The 25,113-nt window shown below is 41.2% G+C and overlaps 1 protein-coding gene across 1 annotated transcript in view; it reads right to left on the bottom strand.

Moving 5' to 3' along the window:
* The window catches only part of HECTD4 (HECT domain E3 ubiquitin protein ligase 4), a 183,420-nt gene that overhangs the window by 103,479 nt on the left and 54,828 nt on the right, over positions 1-25,113 (bottom strand). The window contains exons 4-9 of the mRNA XM_044921281.1: positions 24,603-24,733; positions 21,740-21,848; positions 20,927-21,065; positions 18,163-18,333; positions 3,680-3,872; positions 281-439 (exon numbers count right to left, since the gene is read on the bottom strand). Coding sequence (XP_044777216.1) covers positions 281-439; positions 3,680-3,872; positions 18,163-18,333; positions 20,927-21,065; positions 21,740-21,848; positions 24,603-24,733 — 902 coding nt within the window. The remainder of the gene's footprint in view (positions 1-280; positions 440-3,679; positions 3,873-18,162; positions 18,334-20,926; positions 21,066-21,739; positions 21,849-24,602; positions 24,734-25,113) is intronic.

The following is a 25,113-nucleotide window of genomic DNA, read 5'->3' as shown; positions in this document are numbered from 1 at the left end:
ACGTGGCAATAGAGTATTTTATTTCCTAAAATTGTCTTGAACTCATTATTTCTAGTAATTTTTACAGGACGATGGTTTTCAGAAGTGTACTACTATATTATCTACAAAAATTATAGTTTTAATTCCTCCTAACCTATAAATATATTGCTAAGTTTTGTTGTTTTCAATGAGCTACTGCAAACAACTTTAACAGAGGAAGTTTAACATCATTAATAGAAAAGCCTTAAATTGCAAAGTTAGAAACAAACTGGGCAAAGTGCTACAAATAAAATACACTTACTTTTTAGAGACGACAAACCACTTGTTCCACCAAAAAGAGAACGAGTGGCAGAGCTGCCTGATCCCCCTGGAGGTGGGACCAGCATCACCAAGTATGTGCCACAGGTATAGATGGGCGTCTTCCGAAGCATTTTCAGAGGTAGCCCACAGCTAGTATTTGCTGGTGAAAGGGATGAAAATGGTGATAAGTATTTGACACCAGATTAATTTGATTGCCAAAACAGATTACAGTATAGTGAAGGGGCCCCTATTCAAACAAGGATATGCCCAGATTCAGAACACACAGCAAGAATTGGTAAACTAAGGAGAAATAAGTAGCCTGGCCCCAAGCCCCCCGTTTCATGAGCTGAACATTTCTTAAAGATGTTCCCAATACTCAATATTCCTTTATATCTCAAAACTTCTCTCAAAAGAATGAATCCTCACATGGACTAGACTTCAGAATGAAATAAAAATCCTACAGTTTGTGTTTCCCAAAACTGCACTCCAACAGGCATCTTTTTATACAGAATAAATTCTTAACAGGTTTGGCTTATTACATTCATTACAAACAGCTCTGAACACAAAATCAGCCAGAAATTTCAACCTATAACTAATTAATGAAAACAAAAGCTTTCACAATATAACAGAATAATTCTACACCTGCATGATTTATGATAACCCCTTATATGTTATATATTTATAATATGTATAATTTATATAAAATATAATACATATATTTAGGGTCAGTGACAAACTATCATTAAATAATTATTATTTCTGATCAAGAGGTATAAAATGCACTCTAATCTCTCTTCCTCACTGGCAGATCTGAAAATGCAAAATTAAGGATTTCCTACATATTACTCTAATGAGGATTGATAATGGCAACAGAAAGTCAGTCGGAATGCTTTACAAACTAGGAAGCCGTCAGGGTATAAAACAGAACTGCCCAGATAGATGTAAAATTGTCTTTAGATGGTTTAGATTAGAAAAATGAGAAAAGTGAAATCTAATCTGCCTGATATTTGTTTTGAATGCCTGTGCTTCTAAACAGCTCCATTTAAAACTCCACATCCTCAACAAGTATATTCTTCATTCAGGACATAAATTCAGGGGCATATATTAGACAGGTAAGAAACCCAAAAGGGTCAATGACTGGAAAATTAGCAACTTTGTGAGCATAACATTTTCAACAAGATGTTTTAATAGACATCACATTAACATGGTAACAGGTATTAGTTTATCCCGGAAAACATTCTAGACCCTTTGAACGCTGAATCGTCAAAAGTCACTTAGTCTAATAACTGGTGAATTTTTAAGTAGCAACATCATGTTACTGAATGTGCAGAGAATGTATATAAAAGTATGAGCTCACATGTTTTGAATACAGTATCAGTTTTCAGAGTTCTAAATATACCCTTGCCTTTTGAGCTCTCTTTCTGATTTCACCCATATTTCCTTCTCCAACAAAGATTCCTTTAGTACTTCTATTGTTCAGGGTAGGATTTAGTTTTCTCCCAAGGGATAAACCCAGATCAAGCCTTCAGCTTGTCAGGAAGCTGTTTATTTTCGTAAAAGGACCATCCTCTACAAAGTATTTCTACCATTCAAATTATCCATATACCCAAGTTAGCACAATTATTAATAATTTCCTCACTTATATTTGATATAATAGAGACCCATAAAAATAAAATTCTATCCTTAAGTTCTAATATGAACTAATAAGTATTTTGATAGCCTCACAATAAATTAATCACAAATATTTTCTCTTCCCAACATTTCAGTATATGAAAGGATTAAAGCATAAAACTGCATTAAATTCGTTAAACATCTATTAATTCAGATGCATTTTTCTATATGGCATATTTTCTAGCCTTATCTTTTACTACAGTTCATGATTTGTTATAGAGTCACATAGTTGGTGTAATCCGCAAACTCATCAAGAATAATGGTTCTTAACCTTTTTTTGGTCATAGGTGGCCTTGAAAGTTTGGTGAAAATCAGGATGGATACACTTAAGATGTATAAAGCTTTGGGGAGTATGTTCATGAGCCTCTTAAGGGTTTCTCTCAGTTGAGAACTCTTGCTTTCAAAGGACAGAACAGCATGTTTGGTAGGCTACCTTTTATTTAAAAAAGAAGGAAAATAAGAACACATGAATTTGTCTTTAATTGTGTTTGCATAAAGAAATTCTGTAAGGTTAAATAAAAACTAATAAATATAATTACCTATAGGAGGCAGTGTGGGGGCAAAATGAATAACATGCCAAGATGTGAGAGTACTTTTTTACATTGTTTCTACTTTCAAACTCTGTAAATGCATTATCTATTTTAAAATATTAAAGTGCAAATACTAAATGATAAATTCTAGAAAAAGCAACCTCCGTTGTGGAAGGTTTGCCTCTCATTTGCTTGGCCAAGATTGTATTTAGTGAAGACAATGCTAAACATGAATTTTTTACATTTATGAAGCATATGCTAAACATGAAATCAATTTACATTAACAATAATGATACGGTATTTACAGTTAAAGACAGAGCTGTCTTGAATTATTATAGATTCATGCCAGTTCATGTCTATAGCCAACATGTATTGGTTTGGAATTTAAAAAAAAAAAAAAAAAAAAGGAAGACCAGAAGGAGATAAAAAGGTGAACTATGTATAAAGGCACGTGCTTTGTATGGCACACCATAAGCACTCAATAAAAAGTACTGCCTGAGGGGCGCCTGCCTGGCTCAGTCAGAGGAGCACGCGCTCTTGGTCTTGGAGTTGTGCGTTCAAGCCCCACTTTGGGTGTAGAGATGACTAAAAATAAACAAACTTAAAAAAAAAAGTACTGCCCAAATTCCAGAGGCAGGTCTCACTAACCACAAACTGAATGTATCAAGCCATGAACAGACATGGAGGAAACTTAAATGCAGATTACTAAGTAAGAGAAGCCAATCTTTTCAGGCTACAAATGATTCCCAACTATAGGGCATTCTGGAAGAGGCAACACTAGGAGGACAATAAAAAGATCAGTGGTGGCCAGGGATTGGGGGAAGGAGGGATAAATAGCTAGAGCACGAAGGATTTCTAGGGCAGTAAAACTACTCTGTACGACACCATAATGATGAAGACCTGTCATCATGTATTTGTCCAAACCCACAGAATGCACACCACCAAGAGTAAACTCTGGACTTCGGGTGATAATGTTATGTCAATGTAGGTTCACCAGTTGCAACAAATGTACCACCTCTGGATAATGGGGAAGGCTGTGCATGCGTCGGGGGCAGGAGGTTTATGGGAAATTTCTCTACCTTCCTCTCAATTTTGCTATGAACCTAAAACTGCTCCAAAAAAGAAAGTCTTAAAAAATATATACGTAGCTGAACGGAGTACACAAGATAAACCGACAGAGTGAGCAAAGGGCAGCATACCTGCTTGGTCCTCTTTCAGGGTGTTGGAGATAGTAGAGCCAGTAAGGGCGGCCAGCGTGGCGGACGGGGAAGCTCTGTAGCGGGAAAGTCTGCTCAGAAGCATCTCATTAATGCTTTTTGCAGATTCGCCCTCTTTTCTCATTAGAATTGTGCGTTCCTGAAGTGGATTGGCTACAAATACACCATTTTCAACCTAGCATTTAAAGAAAAACAGGTCGTCCTTCAGTGATACTGGTTTCTACCAAGTCAGCAGATTTCTAGTCAAAAATTGTATCATTGTAAAAAAAAAAAAAAAAAAAAAAAATTGTATCATTGTGATCTGGTTGCTTAAAAGCATTTCCAAAAATTGCGCCTGAGTAGGTGTACACCTCAAAACTTAAGTGTTCTACAGAAACTACTGAGAACAAAAGAAAGGCAAGTTTGAGCTTTCATTTTTCCTAACAGCATAGATTCTAAAAGCAGCGAGCCAAGTTTTATTTTTTATTTTTTAATTTTTGTTTCTTTTAGCGAGCCAAGTTTAATAGGTTCTACAAAAGGTTGTTGATTAAAATTCCTTATATTGAATTCCACAGGCAGCTCTCACTAATTACAAGCTTCTGACAGGTACAAGTAAGATGAGAGGAAAACAAATCAATCCGTTTTTGACTTACTATTAAGTACAACTAGGAAGATGTCGTTTTCTTGAAATATAATTAGTGGCTAAAATCCAAATTCTGTATTGACAGCAGTTAACATTAGCCCCAGCTGCTTGGGCACTGGAACAGCAATCCTGGAGAAAGGCAGACTTTGTCTGCTAAAAATACATGCCAACATCAGCTGGATCCTTGCTGGTGCTCGGCAGTTCTTCCTTCAACACTTGATTCCCCAGCAGAATCTCTGCAGTGGGGATTCCAAAATTCCTTCAATTTCGAGCTTGACTTTAAGCAGAGCACCTAGCGGGTCTTTCTTGCTAAAAAGATCCAGACCTCTTACTGGAAGCTGCTCCCACTCCTCTCTCCTCCAACTCAAGTATCTTTGTGTTCAGCCTCATTTATCCTTCCTTTCCTCTTAATTCAGAGAAAGAAGTGCATTTACGTCCTGCAGTTTAAGGTTAACTCTTCCGCTTCTGCCTCCTAACTGCTCCCTTAATTAACTCCCTTCTGCCCCGTTACCGTCAGTCCCCTTATGTCTTCCTTCTTGCTGGTTTCAAGTATACACAGACCTTCAACAAGACCTTGGTGGCCCACTGAAGCACCCTCCCTTTTCTCCACTTCCATTCGCTGGCGAAAGGCCTCAAATTACGTCTGCAGCTTCTGCATCTCCCTGCCCCCTCCTAGACCCAAGCTCCTGGACTGGCTAGAGCCTCAGAAACTGGTGCCACCAGCAAAGGCAAGTGGGACTGGCCTGCTGCTGTGAGGTACAGAGACAAGAGGGAATATGAGTGCAGAGAGGCAAGGCTTAACAGAAGCAAATAAAAAGCAAAGGAGTCCAATGTGAAAGGTTGGTCACAGAGAAGAAGAAAAAGCAAGCAAATTCAGAAGCACAGCCAAGAAAGGTCCCAGAGAGGGCTGCACATAGTTGGGGAGACTTTTATGACGCATTCACAAGTGATACGAGAAAGGATTTCTTGGGGAGCCCAAAAATGCTATTTCTATTTCCTTGCCCCTATTTCTTCCCCCGTTAGAGGCACTTAACTCCACCCCCTCTAACAAGTGGACATCCTTGATGGTCTACGCATAACCTGAAACCAAAACCATCTACCTCTTCCTTATCTTCCACATGGGCTCTGCCATGGTTGCCAGCCTTCTTGGGGTTCTCTTTCCTCAGTTTTGGTAGAACACAATCCTGGTTTATGTCTTTTTAATACGAACCCTTACTTCCGTGTAAGGTACTCTGCTAGAGAGCAGAACCAACACAGTCCCTGTCCTCCTTGCTCTCATATTTTTTGGTTCCACATCTCCACTTACTTAAACAGAAGCTGGCCTAGGATTAGACCCAGCCTCTGGTGTCTAAGACCTCTGCCTGGAACAATCTGTCTGTAGATCTTCCCATGGCTGGCTCTTTCCGATCATTCAGGTCTCAGGGAGAATATCACCTTCTCAAAGAGACCTTCCTGATTACCAATCTAAAGAAGAATCTCCTCCACCCCTCCCCAAGCCAGAGTACATCACCCTGTTCTGTTACCCACACAGCGCTTACTGTTCTCTCAAGTTATCTTATTCATTAATTCATTTACTGTTTGCTCTTCTACCTCCCCCACCCGGAAGGAATGCCAGCTCCCCGAGAACAGGGACTCTGCCTGCCTCATTCACCATAACATCCTCAGCACTCAAGGGACAGCAATAAATACTTGATGCCTTGCTGAATAAACAAACCAGCGTCCTCACTTGAATCTAATCCCACCTCTTCATGGTGTGACTCCCACGTTCCTATAAACAGACCCATCCTTGCTACTGAGATCCAGTCCCACCCTCTCTGACTGCCTCCCACTCCCCGGCATTTCCTCTCAAATGGCCTACTATCGCCTAAAATGTAACACATCCACATCGGTCTCCCCCCCCACCCACCCTCAGGCTAGAGCAACCTTTACCAAGCATAGCTCTATTTATGTCCCACAACTCTAGGAAGAACCCTTCAAAGCCATCCAAGATAAAAATCAATCACTCTAAGCTCAGCATTCAAAGCATTACCCAATCCAGCCCCATGAGAACAATCAATGGAGACCTTAAAAAAAACTACGCCATTGTGTCCAAGTACTGTGAAAACACCAAGCAGCTGATACAGCACGGGGGAGGGGGGGGTGGAGAAGCTAAGAGGGCTGCGGTTTGGTGCACAGAGTGGTAAATCTGGGAACCTCTACTTGGCAGAGAAGCTCTTCAGGATGGAAAAGCGACTGATCTAGAAAGGAGGGAAAGAGCCTAAGAGGAGTAAGCAGCAGCGAGTTAGTAGTGCCAAGAAGCTTCCCTCCTGGCTGCCTCCCGGCACAGGACACCATCATCTTAAGCCTGAGCACTGAACCAGCCTGTTAACTGGCCTCCCGTTTCTACCCTGACAGCCTCATGCTCTCCTCTCTGCACACCAGCCAATGATCATTCACTAACATAAACAAAACCATGTCCCTCTGGTCTCAGAACCCTGCAGTGGCTTTCCAAGACACTTAAACCCAAACTACTGTTAAGGCCCACACGGTCCATCCTCCATGGACTTCCCAGCCTCACCGGCTTCTGTTCACCCCTTCTCACTATGTGTTAGGCCGCGCTGGCCTTCTGTCACACCTCCAAAATGCCAAGCTTCCTCCTAACTCCAGGCCTTGTGACTTGCTGTTCCCTCTTCCTGGATTAAACAACTATTCCAGTTTGCCCAGGCCTGTCCTGGTTGTAGCACCAAGAGTCCCATGACCGGAGAAATCTCAGCCCCAGGTAAACTGGGATGGTTGGTCACCCTATCCGTCAGGATGGATGGCTACTTATCATTCAGATCTCAGCTCCAATGTCCTTCCTTAGAAAGACCGGATCTGCCGGGTGAACTAAAGTAGCTCCCCACCTCCGCCCCACTCACCATCACATCATCCTGTTTTATTTTCTCGCCTCTTTTATTTATCACTAGCTGAAATGGTTTTGTTCTTACTAACTCCCTACCCTAATGTGATCTCCTTTAAAACAAAGGCCTGTTACCCTGCTACCCAGACAAAGAGACGTAGTAGGTACTGGATTAATACCGATGAATGGAGGGCATCTCAGTCATCCAGATCATAATTTAAAGGAAATAATAAACCTGTGGTGAAAAGAGAAGGGACATAGAGTGTCCATTACTATGCTGACCATATGTTTAAGAAGGGACATAAAGAGGACAAAATAGCAATAAGATGATCACTGACTCTATCTAAAGAATAGCAGTTTATAGAGAGTATGTATAGGCAGGAAGACCTCAGAACAAAACAGAAGATGTAAAAACTATGCACTGAAAATGTAAAAAAGGAGTTATAGAAGATTCCGTTATACTGCAGTCTTAAAGGCCAGAGTCTAAGTGTCTTAAAATTTCAAAAGCCTGTGACTCCAAGTGGCAGGCTATCACACTGGTGGCCCCAGGGAATGATGCATCCTGTAGTCATGCCCTCGTTTAGTTCCCTCGCACACAGACTCTGGCCTTGGCCATCAGAAAGCATGATGCAAGCAGAGCCTTGAGGAGCACTTGTGCTCTTGAAAAGCCAGAGGATGAGAGGCGGTCTTGACTATTACAGCCCCAATCCAGCTCCAAGCTGAATGAAGCTGCAGGGGCGACCTCAGCTTCACCACACAGAGAAGAACTGCCACACAACTGAGCCCCACCAACCTCTAAGTCATTACTGCTTGGAGTCACTTAGTTTTGAGATTGTTTGTTGAGAAGATAATTGAAATACCCCAGAGTCAGAGATTGTTTCATATTAATAGTCAGACAGGGTATTCTCTACATTCCCTTTACGTTGTACTCCTAATTATATGCCTAAAGTCAACCTTATATAATGATTACTTCTCTACTCCATTCTGATTTAATCAGAAATCATTTGGAGAGACCAGCACAGCCAGTTAGATCCTGCTCTGATTACCTATTCATTTTAGCCAGCCTTCAATCCTTTAGTTTTCCCTCAATCCTAAGTACCAATACACCTATTTTGTAGATCAAACTCAGCTGATTTTTTATAAGAAATGACAACGGAAGAAGCTGATGGTATTTGAGGTGCCAATAGTTTTTTAATATTTAATTTCTGGGGGGAGCGTGGGTGGCTCAGTCGGTCAAGTGCCCAACTCTTGATTTCAGCTCAGTCACGTAGGGTTGTGAGATCAAGTCCCATGTGGGGCTCCGTGCTGGGCATGGACTCTGCTTGAGATTCTCACTCTCCCTCCCCTCAACCCTGCACTCACGCTTTCTCAAAAAATATATATGTTTAATTTCTTTCCTGATTATAAAACTAACATATGGTCTCTTCTATAGCTATTTAGTCTCTTTAAGAATCTTTAAATCTTGCTTTATTCTTGACCCAAAAGCTGCCATGAACTATTAAATCCAGATCCTGCTTAAAACGCTCTAAGAGCTCCCCATGTCCCCTGGAATAAAATCCAAATACCTTGCAAGGCCCTACATGAAATGACCCCAGCTACCTATCTGACCTTACCCATCACCACCACTACTCATTTGCATGAGGTACACAATGTGTATAACATGTGACTCTTGACCTCGGGGTTGTGAGTTCAAGCCCCACATGGTCACAGAGTTGTTTTTTGTTTTTTTTTTTTAAAGGGAGGCAGTGGCTGGCTGGCTCAGTTGGTAGGGCATGCGACTTTTGATCTCGCGGTCTTGAGTTCAAGGCCCATGCTGGCACAGAGCTTACTTTTAAAAAAAGGTATAACAAATTACCATTTGTGTAAAAACAGAAAAGGAAAAAAATGTACATATGTATTTGTACATGTTCATTTTAGAAGAATATAGAAGAAAGTGTTAACATTATTTGCCCTTGGGGAGGGAAGAAAATGAATTAGGAGGCAGGTAGGTGAGACTTTTGTATCATTTGAATTTTTGTAACTATGGAAATAGATTATTAAAAAGTATTCAAGGGGGCCTGGGTGGCTCAGTTGGTTAAGCGTCTGCCTTCGGCTCAGGTCATGATCCCAGGGTCCTGGGATGGAGCCCCGCATCGGGGTCCCTGCTCCGCAGGAAGCCTGCTTCTCCCTCTCCCACTCCCCCTGTTTGTGTTCCTGCTCTTGCTATCTCTCTCTCTCTGTCAATTAAATAAAATCTTAAAAAAAAAAAAAAGTATTCAAAACAATGTAACCATCACTAAATTTGGAGAGAAATTTATCAGTACTTCCAAGTATCTGGGTGAAACCATAATTCATAGTAAACCTAATTCTTTCCAATAAATATCATTAGCCACATCTAAGTAGCAAATATTTATATTTAGAAACCAAAATTTTTCATGAATCAGAAAAGTAAAGAATTTTAGTATTCAGCCTTTTAAAAAAGGAAACCCTGCCATTTGGGACAACATGGTTGGGCCCTGGGCGCCTGGGTGGCTCAGTTGGTTAAGCGACTGCCTTCAGCTCAGGTCATGATCCCAGGGTCCTGGGATCGAGCCCCGCGTCAGGCTCCCTGCTCGGCCAGAAGCCTGCTTCTCCCTCTCCCACTCCCCCTGCTTGTGTTCCCTCTCACGCTGTCTCTCTCTCACTCTGTCAATAAATAAATAAAATCTTTAAAAAACAAAACATACATGGATGAGCCTTGAGAGTATTATACTAAGTGAATAAATCAGACTGAGAAAGACAAATACTGTATGATCTCACTTTGGAAGATAAAAAAAAGTCAAACTCACAGAAACAGAAAAAACTGTCGTTGCAAGGGGCTGTGGGATTAGAGAGATGGGAGATGTTGGTCAAAGAGTACAAACTCTCAGAATATGAGTAAGCTCTGGGGATCTAATGTCTAGCATGGTGACTACAGCTAATCCCAATGTGTACTTAAAAGGTACTAAGAGCATATCTTAAATGTTATCATACACGCAGACACGAATGTGGTAAACATAGGTGACGGATATTAACGAAATTGATTATGGCAATCATTTCACAATATACACATACGTCCAATCATCACCTTAAAAACTTATTTGTCAGCAATACTTCAATAAAGCTGGGGGAGTGGAGAATTTCACGGATAGAACCCTTTGAATCATCTACTTGAAAGCCCTCATCTTATAGATAAGGTTTTTTGTCTGGTTTGGCCAGGGCAGTTCATCAGAGGGCTATGGCTAAGACCTGTAATTTGTCAATTTTGAAGATGACTTTATTATCTGTTCAATAATTTAAAATTTTAAAAACAGGGCGCCTAGGTGGCTCAGTCATTAAGCAACTGCCTTCGGCTCAGGTCATGATCCCAGGGTCCTGGGATCAAGCCCCACATCAGGCTCTCTGCTCAGCAGGAAGCCTGCTTCTCCCTCTCCCCCTGCTTGTGTTCCCTCTCTCGCTGTCTCTCTGTCAAATAAAATCTTTAAAAAATTTTTTTAAATAAGATAAATTTTAAAAACAAAGTTAAAAATACTTCAACATCCCCACAGTCTACTCCACTACCTCCCTCTCCTTTCTCTCCTTTTGTTCATGACAAACCTCTGGAGAGAACTGCTCTTCTTCTCATCTTACCCTCTTCACCACACTCGACCAACTCCACCTTCCTTCACCCCTCCCAGTCCCCACAACTGCTCTTGCTAAGGCTACTACCCATGGCCTCCATATTCTTCATTCAACAACCTCTTCCAGCTTCAGTCTTGACTTCTCAACAGAATTCAGTGCTATTAACCAAGTTCTCCTTTTTATAAAAATTTACTTGAGGGGCTCCTGGCTGGCTCAGTCGGTGGAGCATGCGACTCTTTTGTTTTTTAAGATTTTTTTATTTGTCAGAGAGAGAGAGCACAAGCAGGGTGAGCAGCAGCAGGAGAGGGAGAAACAGACTCCCAACTCAGCAGGGAGCCCAATGCGGGACTCGATCCCAGGACCCTGAGATCATTACCTGAGCCGAAGGCAGACGCTTAACCAACTGAGCCACCCAGGCATCCCTGGCGCATGTGACTTTTGATCTTAGGGTCAGGGGTTCAAGCCCCACACTGACATAAAGATTACTAAAAATTTACTTAAAATTTTTAAGCCCATTTTTACACTTTTAAAACAAAAAGATGATGGAAAGCAAGCCTTGCTACAGGCAACTTTTTTTTATTTTTAAGATTTTGAGAGAGAGAGCATGAACAGGGAAGAGGCAGAGGGAGAAGGAGAGTGGGGAAACCGACATGGGACTCAATCCCAGGACCCCCAGGATCATGACCGATGGGGAAGTCAGATGTTTAACCAACTGAGCCACCCAGGTGCCCTGAGGCAACCAATTTCTGATGCTTCCATTCATCCAACAAATATTTTGTAAATATCTACTGTGTGCCAACCATTATTCCAGGTGCTGGGGACACAACAGTCAACAAAAGAGACCCAAATTCCTGTCCTCCTGGAGCTGACAGTCTAGGCCAAGCAGACAGTCAACAGATAAGCAAATAAATGGATAGTAATGAGTTATAAAGAAAAATAAAGCAGGGTAAAAGGGATGGGATTTAATTTCATGTCAATTTCATAACTTCTCTTTTATTTGGAGAGAGCAAGTGCATGCATGAGTGAGTGTGAGAGCGCGGGGTGGGGGGGAGAAATCAAGGGGTGGGAGGGAAGGGCAGAGGGAAAAGGGGAGAGGATCTCAGGCAGACTCAGCACTCTGCATGCAGAGTCTAGCGTGGGGCTTGATCTCATGACCCAGAGATCATGACCTGAGCTAAAATCATGAATCACTTAACCAACTGAGCCACCCAGGTGCCCCACATATAAAATGTTTTCTATAGAATGGTAAGAAAGGTCTTTTTAATAAGGTGCTTATTGGAGCAGAGACCTAAAAAAAGTGAAAACAAGTCACACGGTTATCTGGGAGAGGTCAGCCCAGCACGACAGCCCCAAGGTGTGTCTGCAGGTGAGCAAGGAGGCCGGCTGTGGCTAGAGCAGTGTGTGAGACGGAGAGCTGCAGGTGCAAACTATAGTAGGTGAAGAGGGGGCCCACCTTGGAGGTGGAGCAGGCAGCATTTGCTGACTAGACACAGAATTTGGGAGGGGAAAAAAGGATTCAAGAGTAACACTAAAGGTCTTGAGCACCTGTGTGGCTCAGCTGGTTAAGCATCTGACTTTGGCCCAGGTCATGACCCTGGGGGTCCTGGGATTGAGTCCCACGGTCAGTCAGTTGGACTCTGTGCTCACCAGGGAATCTGCTTTTCCCTCTGCCCCTCCCCGCACTCTTGCTCTCTCAAATAAAATCTTTAAAAAATAAAAATAAAATAACACTAAAGGTCTCTGGCCAGCACTAGAAGGACACAGACGCCATCAACTGAGAAGGGACAGCTTCCAAGAAGAGAAGCTCTGGGGTAAAATCAAGAGTATGGCTGGGGGCACATTTAGCTTATAGTGATGATGAGACTTCCAACTGGAAAAGTCTCATATCCTGTGCACACACAAATCACACCCACATCGATATGCAGTCAGAGCTCTGGGGACAGGTTCTGGCTGAGCAGATTTGAGCACCATCAGTACCCTGAGGTGTTTAAAGCTACATGACAGTAGGAGACCAGCCGGGGAGTAAGAGCAGACAGCGACGGAAGGCATCCTGGAAATAGGTCTGGAAGCACGTAATTGTTGAGAGGTAGGGAAGATGGGCCTGAGCAGGAACAACCAGTGGCAGAAGTCCTATGGGAGGTCCCACAAGCCAAGTGAAACAGTTTCAAAATGGGGGCATGATAAACCACATTAAATACTGCTAAAAGGTCAAGTAAAAAGACAAGGAAGTTGACCTTGAACTCAGTAAAGTGTAAGTCCCTGGCAGACATGAAGAGCTAGCTGTTCTGGTGGCGAGGGGTGAGGATACAAGACTGACTGGAGCAGGCTCAAGACAGAATGGAAGGAAAGGACATAAAAACAGTAAATAAACTCTTTCAAAAGTAGTGCTATAAAGGGAAGCCAAAGATAGGAGAGTGGAGGTGGGTACGGGTCAGGGGAGTTGTTGTTTTTCTTTCCCTATAGGACAGGATCTCCTCTAATCGGTTATCTGGGAGAGGTCAGCCCAGTGTCATTCACCAGCATGCGGTGGTGAATGAACTGTTGAAAGGAAAGCTGTTAATGGAGGACAACTGCAGAAAGAACCGCCACCCTACCCCAACTTTTATTACACAACAGGTAGTGAATACAGTATTCTGAACCTAGCTTTTTGTACTAAATGTAACTCGGCAATTAATCTATTTGGTCTATGCAGATCTGCCTCATACTTTTTAATGGCTGTACAGTGTTCCATTCCACAGACGTACCAGAAGCAATAAGCCAGAGATCTGTGTTTAGCTTCCCAAGTCAGCATTTTAGAAGCTGCTAAACTAGTGGCTAGTGATGCTTATTTGATGAAAAATTTCAAACATACAAAAATAGAGAATAGTCTAATGAACCTCCTTCCAGATTCAACTATAACCCAGATATTGCCACACCGGTTTGACCTATCGCTTTTTTTGCTCAAGCGTTTTAAAGCATATCCCAGGGGGTGCCTGAGTGGCTCAGATGGTTGAGCATCTGCCTTCAGCTCAAGTCATGATCTCCAGGTCCTGGGATCGAGCTCCACGTCGTGCTCCTTGCTCAGCGGGGAGGCTGCTTCTCCCTCTGCCTCTGCCTCTCCCCCTGCTTATTATACTCTCTCTCTCTCTCTCTCTCAAATGAATAAATAAAATCATAAAAAATATGTATTTAAGAAAAAAATTTTAAAGCAGATCTGACATGTAATTTCACTTCTGAATACTTCACTACACATCTCTAAAAATGTGGACATTCTTATAGAACCACAATTCACATACTTTAAAAAGAAATTAAAAATAATCCCTTGGGGGCGCCTGGGTGGCTCAGTTGCTTAAGCGACTGCCTTTGGCTCAGGTCATGATCCTGGAGTCCCGGGATGGAGTTCCACATCGGGCTCCCTACTCGGCGGGGAGTCTGCTTCTCCCTCTGACCCTCCCCCCTCTCATGCTCTCGCTCTCTCAAATAAATAAAATCTTAATAAAAATAATCCCTTGGTTTCATTTAATATTCATTTTATATTCAAATTCCAAACTGTCACTAAAATGTTTAATGGTTTGATTCAGACTCCAAAAATGATTCAAAGGTGGTTCTTGTAATCTAACGCAGGTTCCTTCAACCCCAACTTTTCATTTCATGCCGCTGATAGAGGCTATTTTAGTTGTTCTATTTCCTCCAGGGCAGGTATGGGCTTTTGATTGTATGACTGTATTTCTAAAAATATCTTTGTTGTCTTTACACTTGATGGACCCTTTGGATGACTAACTTCTGGGCTGGAAATCAGTTTCCCTCAGAATTTTGACAGCACTGCTCTGTTTGTGTATCCATTAATGCTACTGAATAGGATGGGGCTTTCCTTATTCCTCGTTTGTAAAGGATTTTATCTCTAGAAGCTTCAGAACCTTCTCTTTACTCCTGATCATCTGAAATTTCAGGATGATGTGCCACCGTGTGGGCATTTTTCGTTCACTGTGTCAGATACCAGTTAATCTAGACACCAGGGTCCTTTAGTCTGATGTTTCTCTTATACTCGTGCTTTGATCATGCCGTCCTCTTTGTTTTCTGTTCTCTTTTTGGAAATCCTATTACTATGACTTTAGATAGATTGCTCCTTACATTTTTTTTTTTTTTTTATCTCTTCTCTCATATTTACTGTTCTTTATTCGACTCTGTCCTACTTTCTGGGAGATTTCTTATCTTTAACCATTTTTTCAATGTTGACAACCATAGTCTTAATTTCCAGGAGCTCTTGCTCGTTCTCTAATCTTTTCTCATGACCTCCTGTGTTGTTGTATGAATGCAAGATCTTCTCAGAGCTCACATAGTTAGTGCTTACAAAGTTTTATTCTACTGCTATTGGCTGTTTTTCTGATTTTTAATTTCCATATTGGAGGATTTCCTCATTGGTCTAGAGATCCTTGGTTGTCTTTTTTAAAAAAAATTTTTAATATGGTACTATTTTTTAAATGTATACAAAAGAATAATAACGAGCTCCCCCATGCACCCATCACCTGGCTTCAATAATTAAAAAAAAAAAAAATACTTATAATCTATTCCTCCTTCCCTCCACACATACCTCTCCAAAGTTTGGGGTTTTGTTGGGTTGGGGTTTTTTTGTTTTGTTTCTGGGTTGTGGATCTTTTGTTTTCTATTGCTTTGTTTTTTTTGGTATCTGCTCTTTTTTTAAACAGTTCAGCACTAATCAGGAATGCTGTGCACATGGTTGAGGCTTGCTTACCGGAAGACCTCACTTCTTGTGGGTGATTCACTAGGGCAGCAAGCCTTTTACTTAAATGAACCCCAATGTCCATACACAGAAATCTTTTTTTCAGAGTCCTTCAGTTTCTTCAGAAAATAAAGTCCAGTCTTTCACCCAGGCAGCCAGTATCTGAGTACAAATGTGTACATCAGCAAAGGGGAGGACAGTTCTATTAGTAACTTTCAGCCTCTACGCCTCTCACCATGGCTCTACACCACACCTCATGCCTCCAATTCCCAAGACTCTCTAAGGTTGGTAGGGGTGACTCATCTCTCTTCCTCTTGGTTTTCCCCTAAACATACATGCACTTCAAGTCTAGGCTTGCCCCACACTGAGAGACAGGAAGGGACACTATCTCCATCTCCTAAAGAAGAGGAATAAGAGATGCAGCCTAGAGCTGAGGAACAAGAAATACAGGTTTCACTGCAAGTTACAAAGATAACCAAAAGAGGAATTAAAATTAATAAAATAAATGCATTATGAGGAAGAAAAGAGTAGGAATTAGACCAAATCCTCATCTTTCGCAAGGAGAAAAATAACACAAAATATACGGAGTATAAATCAAAAAACAGCAATATAAGTTTTTTGATTAGAGAAATGAAGGAAACCACCAGAAGAAGGAAAAGTGGAAACCATGAAAGTGAGCGCCTACAAGAAGCAGCCAGCGACCAGGGTGAGGGGCTCTCACTTTTCATGAGGAGCCTGGATGTGCTACCTGAAGCTTTGGTCCATGTTCATGTATTTCTTTGACAGTTTTTTCTTTTAACCTAACAAGCATATCAGAGAAACGGAAATTTCTTTAATGTTTTCCCATTATACTTAGGATAAAGACCTAGATCATTTAGCCAGCTGGGAAGTCTGTTAAAAACAACAACAACAAGCTTTTCTGACAATTATGAACACATGTTCAAGTAGTACAATCTCCAGCAGACCAATTCAAAGACTCACTGTGGCTGGAACAGCTTATAAAAAAGACGATTAAACTGAGAAACTAGATAGAAAAAGAAGAGAATGTACTTTATGATATTAGACTCCTGATTGATAGTTAACTGGCAGATAGGTGACAGGTTTCCCAGAAGAAGTTTAAATACTACCAAAATTTATTCAAAAATTACTTCAGTGGGTTTTTTTCCCAGGATTATGAATTTCTTCCCAGAAGGAGGCTGTAAATTACATCATTAAAAAATGTTTTGTCACAGATTGGCTTGGGGCAATTTTTTTCTTTTACAGGTCTCCAACAATGGAAATGTTCTAGATCTTTGATGTTTAATACAGAAGCCAGTCACATGTGGCTACTGAGCACTTGAAGCGTGGCTAATGTGAGTGAGCAACTGAAGTTTTAATTTTATTTAATTCTAATTTAAATTTAAGTAGCCACATGTGGCTACGGGTTACCACAGTAGACAAGTGCAATTCCAGACTCCATGGCTCCTACTCTCTTCTTACACTAAGCTCTCTCCTCTGTATTCCAGCCACTCTGGCCCACTGTCATTTCCTAAACACACATGCTTACTCTTGCCACAGGGCCTTTGCACCTGTGGTCTCTTCTTCCTAGAATGTTCTACTCTCCCCATTCCCCAACTTCTTCATCTGGTTAACTACGACTTCTCCTTCGCTACCTAAAATCATCTTATCTGCTTATTTGCTCACTTCTTTATGGTTAAATTTTTGTCACTCCACCACTACCCACTCCAACCCACCCAACAGGCAGAATACAAGCTCCATTAGAGCAAGGTTCCTGCTCACCTTGCCCATCATTGTATTCCCACCACCTAAAGACAACACTGCCTGACTCACAGTAGACAGCCAGTATCTACTGAATGAATGCCTTCTCATGATTTTAATTGTCCTCACTCTCAGAGACTCCCAATATCTACTATAGTTCCAATCTTGCCATTGCAATTTAGTTCCAAGTTTCCAACAAGCCCCATGAGCATTTCTACTTAAAAATTCCACTGTCGGGGCGCCTGGGTGGCTCAGATGGTTAAGCGTCTGCCTTCGGCTCAGGTCATGATCCCAGGGTCCTGGGATCGAGTCCCATATTGGGCTCCCTGCTAGGCGGGGCACCTGCTTCTCCCTCTGCCTCTCTCTCTCTCTCATGAATAAATAAATAAAATATTAAAAAAAAAAAATTCCACTGTCTAGGGGCGCCTGGGTGGCTCAGTCGTTAGTGGCTGCCTTCGGCTCAGGTCATGATCCCAGAGTCCTGGGATCAAGCCCCGCATTGGGCTCCCTGCTCGGCGGGAAGCCTGCTTCTCCCTCTCCCACTCCCCCTGCTTGTGTTCCCTCTCTCGTGGTCTCTGTCAAATAAATAAATAAAATCTTTAAAAAAAAAAAAATTCCACTGTCTACACATTAACTATTACTATCTGCACTCTGTTGCCAGATTAACCTTCAGAAAGCTTGGCTTTATCTGTGTCATACAACTCCAAACAAAGAAACCTTCAAAGAAATCCAAAAGAAAAGCCAATTTTGAGGCAAGAGTGGACACACTGTACATACTCCAACTTTCTTGGGTCCTTTGTAAACCAATACAAAAAGAAAGCAAATGGAAATTTCTCTGCCAAGATACAAAATGAGAAAGTGAATCTTACCACAAGTTCAAAAATGTCCATGAAGACAGAATGTCCCTTAGGTGTTTTCTCATTCAGACTGGCAGGAGACCAGATCCAATAGAAGTAAGTACCATCTGAAGAAAGGTGCACAGTGCTCATGGTGCTGCCAACAGGGAGATGATTGGCTGGCATTGGCACCATCTGGCACACCTGGACATGAAAGGGAAGAAAACATCATTAGGGTGACATACAATTTCTGGTTAATTCTATCAGTTCATCACTAATGCTATTAAGTCCAAGATCAGAATCCAATAGGCTTCCTGGTCAAAATAAACTGCTATCTCTAAGAGACGAAAATTACATGACAGAAATATAAAAATTCATTCAATGGGCCGTGCGACAGATAAAAGAAGCTAAAAATATCCGAATCTGCTAAGCAGGTGTGTGTTATCAAATATTAAAGACAAAGCTTTAGAGAAATAGTACTTGCTGAAATGTCCTAAGTTTTCCTTATTCCTCTGAAAAAGAATTTCAGACTATTAATTATATTTAAAAAAGGACAGGGACTATATCTTATTTACTTTTATATCCCAGCACCTAATTCAGAGTCTAACTCAGTTATTCAATAAATATGGAAGGAAGTGAAAAAGAGGGCAGAAGGAAGAGGGAAGGCAGAGGAGGGAGAGAAGGGGAAGGAGAAAGTAAACAAGTGAAGGCACACGCAAGACCCGAACCCAGCACATGCAGGCTTAGTGAGATGCACCCAGTCCACTGGGAGGAAAAAGACAAACACCGATTCTCTGTATCAGACACGAAGGCATGTGTTTCTAATACTAACTATCCTTCAGTTTCAGTATAACGAATGAGCTTTGCAAGATTTCACATAAAATGTGTAGTTACATACGCATTTTTTCTGCAAGAGAAAAGCCCTTAAAATGAGAGAAAATGGGGACCCAAAAAACTGCTGACTAGGTTTTTCAAAAATGCTGAGGGTAGGAGAACTGAAAATCCCAAAATAAAAATTAGAGAAGGTCAGATGCCTTTGAGAACAGTAAGAACCACTTTCAGTTACTCCAGCTCTCGAGGGGGAGTCACTCATTTTCCTAAGGTTACTTCTGACCCTTGAACTCATTTCATATGAGCTTTTCTCCAGACTTGTTTTATCTATTTCAAAAGTTAAAAAGTAATGTGGTTGCTGTAACCACACTTTGTAACTTGTAGTGCCAGGAAATCTAGAAAGTTGATGGCTACTGATTGGCCTAAGATATCCCCAAATTGCTCCAATGCACATCACCTACTTAGCGAAAACGTGGTTTTCTTGAACAAAATTGAAGTTTTTGCAATAAAACCGAGGAAATGGACATTGCCTCAAAAAAAAAAAAAAAAAAAAATGTCCCAAGATTTAACATCTGTCTAAGTCCCAGGCTTATAATTCTACTTCAAATAAATATAGGACATATCCTCATCTGTCCGCATTAGCAATGAAAAATGAAGTCAAGGGGCGCCTGGGTGGCTCAGTCAGTTAAGCATCTGCCTTCAGTTCAGGTTATGATCCTGGGGTCCTGGGATCGAGCCCCACATCAGACTCCCTGCTCAGTGGAGAACCTGCTTCTCCCTCCCTCTCCCTGCCACTCCCCCTACTTGTACTCTGTCAAATAATAAAATCTTAAAAAAAAAAAAAAAAAGAAGTCAACTGGGCATCTATTTGTCAATTTGTTCTTTTTATTCCTCTAACAATTATTAAGCAGCTACTGTGTGCTTTGGAGATACGATAGTGAATAAGACACAGTCCCTGTTCACCAGGAAAGGCACAGCTGAGTGACAGACAAAAGGAGATGCAGCATTCCACTGAAGTCCTGCCTGGAACTGCTCCCAGGGCATTCACCCCAGATGCGAACTCCCAGGCAGTTCACCTTTGGTTGAAAGGCAGGAAGGTGGAATGTAAAAAGCTTGAACTCTAGTGCTGAGAACCATGGGTTCAAGTTCTTATGCTGCCATTATTGTGTGGCCTTGGGCAAGTCCCTTAACGTCGGAGCTACATTCCTTCACTGAACAATAAACACTTGCCAAGTGCTTACAATATGCCTAGCCTCAGCTGCCTTGTCTGTAAGACGAAACTGCTATCGTTCTGTCTCACAGATAGGAGAAGTGTATGTAAATTGCCTAGACCAGGGCCCGGCACAGAGACACTGAAAAAGGACAGTTTCTATTATCAACAACCAAATGCTAGGCTCTGTGCTACATTCTAAGCACACAAAGATAGGTAAGACAGGGTCCAGACTTAAAGGCATGTATGGTAGTGGGAAAGAGACAAGAGCGGGTGACTGCAGTGTAATGCACCAAGTGTTGGCATGAGTGCCAGGTTTGGAAGCACTAGAGAGGAGCTCAGAATCCCTAACACGTAATGATTTTATCCAAACTCATCTCAAGGCTCCCACTGCCACAGAAAGCCTGTTTAGAACAAATCAAGTAAGGAAATGATGCCTTCCCAAAATAGATCTGGCAAAAGAACAAACAAAGACAGCTAGTACATATACACACCATCTTTGACTCTCCAGAATTTTTTTTGATCATAAAAATTTGTCAATGGCCTTAGAAACTCTTAGAGAGCACATTCACACAGATCATGTGGGGAAACTCTAAGATATCAGAGAAAACAGAATGCCTAAATGGTGACAATTAAAAGGATTGCCACTATGGCAGGAAACTAGATCAGCGGTGTTCTTAGTCCTTCTGATGAGGTCAGCAACTTCCTCTACTGTCTTCAAAATATAAAAAGACAACATCTTGGTTTTCTTTTTACCTGAAGGGTATTCTGGTCAATGACCTGGAAAAGGGAGTGAGGTTTATTATCAAAAGATACAGGCCGGTGTAGAAGATTACCACTGCCAAAAGCAACCCATCCTGGTTCCAGCTCCTCATTCCGGCAGTACACAAAACCTCTGCAGAGGAAAAAAAAAAAAAAAGTATAGTGGCTGAGTAGGCAGGCAGTGTTCGAAACCACACAATGCGCTACAACAAACATTTTCCACCTAATTTTTAAAAATGACTATGCAAAATATCTAAAGGAGAATAAATATACTACATTAACATTTTGCAACTGAAAACCTACAGCAAATATTAATTTTCCACAACAAATTAGAGAGGAGAAAAAGTTGGGGGAAAGATCTAATTAAATACATATAAGGATCTCAAACTGTGGTTTCTTTTGGCAGCAATTCACAGATCTTATATCCCAACCGCAAAGCACTGTTAATCCAATGTGAAATCCAAGTACAAAAAAACTTAACTAGAAAAATGTCCATTCATCAACATGGAGAAGTCACTAATATTATAGTAATTCTAATCATAGAGGAATTTCTGGCTAGAAACAATGACCTGAGGGCTACCAAGCTCTTTAAGAGTCAAAACAAAGCCGAAATGCATGAACAGAACAAGAGTCTACTAATCCAAGAAAACCCGAATTACATGAAGTTGTTCAGACTTACTTAGTTACTAGTCAGTCTTGGGGGTTGGGGGTGGGGGGGATATGCCTCCCAGGTGTCTTCTTCAGAGAGATTTATATAAGGAAGGAAATGTTCCAGCCAAATCATTCAGCAAGTTCCATGCAACTGACCTGAGAGTACCATGTAATCCAGACCCCAATTTGCTTACTCCTCTTCCAACTGAGTTAGTAGTATACAGGTAAAGACCATCTGCCGTGAGACAGCGCCCCAAGTCAGCATCTGAAATCGTTTTTTCACAGGTAAATTATATATATGCTTTTTCTAGTGAAATTATAAACGTGCTTTTTCTAATGAAAAAGCCATTAGGAGGTGGGGTGAGAGATAATCTCCCACCTCTAAAATAAGTGCTTCAATGTGACTTCCAGGAAAGACGGCTCTAACCCCCAAATCAAACATCCAAAATGCATGTGGGATCAGGAACCAAAATCAGCGAAAGAGGTCAAACAGGTAATAGCAGGAGAACCTAGTCCTGCCTGCCAAAAGTTTTCTTTTTTGAACAGCAAAAATGTCAAATTTATGCGTTCCTAATTCTAATCTGAAATGACTAGGACTACAGTACTTTCAATAATGATTCTGTAGTTTAAAAGGTGTGAGCTTTTAAGAGTTTGCGGCACTTACTAGTTGCCCTTGGGCCTTTTTGAACTTCAGTTTCTTTGTCCATAAGAGAAGGATAATATGTACATCAAGAGTCGCTGTGATGGTTAAATGAGGTAATTCAAGTAAACACCAATTTGCTCTCGGCTACAAAACCAAAGCTCCGTAAATGGCAAATGAGATTATGTTGAAATACCAATGACATACATGAACAAACCACATGCTTCTGTGGACTTCCCATCCAGCCACTATGTTTGCCCTTAGCTATATCCTCTGCCAGCTAAAACAAACAGTATCAGTCTACAGAACCATTAAATGGTTTACTAACTTACCTTCTAAAGAATTGGTCTTAAAAAGAGAGCTTATAAAACTTTTGGTATTTTCATAATCATTTCACTGTTTGTCTACTACATGTCATATTAAAGGAAACCCACACCACAGCACTCATTAGTGAGTATGCTGTTAAGAATTCAGTCTACTAATCCAAGACAACTGGAACTTAACTGTTTTCTGAGCAATCAGTTGTGAGTAATCATTTCTAAAATTAATTTTCCTCAAACATTTTAACTTGAAACACATAAATATCCATTCATTCAACCCTCTTTAGACTGAGGCTCTATGCCTTCTGAGAAGTCTGACAAGGGGTGGGAGCAAAAGGGACAGATTAAACAAGATTGGCCCCGAGCTGATACTTGTTGAAGCTGAGTGACGAGTACATAAGGTTGACTTAAAGCATTCCCTCAACTTCCACATCTGTCAAATGTTTCCATATTAAAAATAAGATTACTTTTAAAATTATAAGAAAAATATTCGCAGGGCACCTGGGTGGCTCAGTTGGGTAAGCATCCGCCTTCAGCTCATATGGGATCGAGCCCGGCACCCGGCTCTCTGCTCAGTGGGGAGCCTGCTTCTCCCTCTGCCCCTCCCCCTGCTTGTGCTGTCTCTTGTTCTCTTCTCTCCCTCAAATAAAATCTTAAACCAAAAAAAAAAAAAAAGATTCTCTAGGTGGAAAAAAAAAAAAAAAAACAAAAAAAAAAAAAAAAAAAAACCCCAAACCTAAAGGTACAAGAGAGTGAAAAACAAGTAGATCAGCTTAACACCATCATCCTCAGTAAGAAACTACTCCAAGGGGGAGATATATTAAAGAAAGTAAAAGGAAGAACACAAAGGGGTTTGGTTTTGTTTAAAGATGTCAATTTCAGCCTCTGTTAAGAACTTCTTGGGTATTATTGCAGGCTTTTTTTGCTTCTCCCATGGAGTCTAGTTGCGTCATAGCTAAAAGTCTTGCCTGTTCCTCTTACCAGCTCACCTGACTATCTGTTTCAACAGTGACATGAACAGACACAGGCCCTGGGATGAAAGGTGCACAGGTGGCCTGCTGCTTAGACTACACCCCATGCCCTTCTGGTTGCCCCAGAAGTCTGCCTCCATCAAGGGTTCTAAATGAAAGGGTGGGCAGAGTAGGCCTCTGAATCCCATACCTAATTAACGTCAATTTCTTAGAGATTCACTTTGAATCTTTCCATAAGAAAGCTGAATGTTTTAGAAACAATTTCCTGGGGTGTTTTAAATTCCTATTTCATCAGTTATGTAATGTTTAATGATATAATCATGATACCAGTTACAACAGCAAACAGGTTTGCGAGCAGGGTGGACTCTTGGCAAGCCTGCAACCCCGTAGGTAGGAGCGGCCGTGCACACACGGCCTAGAAGAGGCTGCCCTGTGGGGCCGTGGTACCACTCAGTACGTCGACCACGCGATATGGAGAGGCCTCCTCCATCCCACAGGCCAGGCGAGTGAAGGTCACTTAAGAGAGCTGCTGCCATTTTCACAGAAATCAGAATAAACTGATATGGAATACTCGTGAAAGTGTAAAAACATTGTAATCCAGACCATTCTGTTAAAGGAGATACCTGATTCATGTTCCTTTGAACAATCTCTTGCTCTTTTTTTTGGGGGGGGGGGGGGTTTAGGACAGGAGGGTTCATCAAAAACACTCCTAATAAATTACTAAAGGAAACAGCATCAGGCTCAGGCAGCAAGACCAGATATTCTGTTCACGGATATAAAAATTCAACTTGAGGCTCCCAGGCTCAAACACAAATACCCAGGAGTCAACTTAAGTAATTCATGCCTCCTAGGCTAAAGTATATGGACGATACCTTTTCCTTGCGATAGCAAAACCTATCCATTTTCTTACCTCACTGAGTATCAGCTTTTACACTTTTACTGATAAAGCAGACAATGAACATACTGTATAGGAACCTAGCGCTTTTAATTAAAAGGAACACAGTTCTATCTAAATCATGCCACAACGATCTAAAACCACTCTTTTCACATCTTCATTTCAATCACAGGAGCAAAAGCCCCTACATTACCTTTATTTTCAGAACTGGAGCCGGTGTTGCTATCTGGTGCAGGCAACATGTCTTCATACCCCCATGATACTATGTGTTTGCCACCGAGCAAACAGGAGGGGGATCCAGGCCCCCCTTCCAAAAGCAACAGCCTAAAAATGGGGAGATGGGAGAATCATAAAGACACTGAGACCATCCATTTCAGCAAGAAAATGAAAGTCATCTTACAGAGCAGACAACTAAAATAGGTTTATATAAATATACATCTAGAAAAACTATTCATGTTTTTAAATTTAAAAATTACAAAGCAGTGCTTACAGAAAGGTCATAATAAAGTATAGCTGTGTGCAAAACACAGGTTTTATATATACATGCGTTGGGGGTAGGGTATGAATTAGGAGGCACATATATCAAAACATTGAGAGGTTATCTTTCGATAATGAGATTATGAATGATTTTCAGTTTCTCCTTTACACCTTAACATACCTTAAAATCCGTAAGAATTCATTATAAGCTATTACATTTTTCTTAA

The sequence above is a fragment of the Neomonachus schauinslandi genome, chromosome 14 (genome assembly GCF_002201575.2).
Source record: "Neomonachus schauinslandi chromosome 14, ASM220157v2, whole genome shotgun sequence".
Classification (NCBI taxonomy): domain Eukaryota; kingdom Metazoa; phylum Chordata; class Mammalia; order Carnivora; family Phocidae; genus Neomonachus; species Neomonachus schauinslandi.
This window is presented reverse-complemented; position numbering and strand designations above follow the sequence as displayed.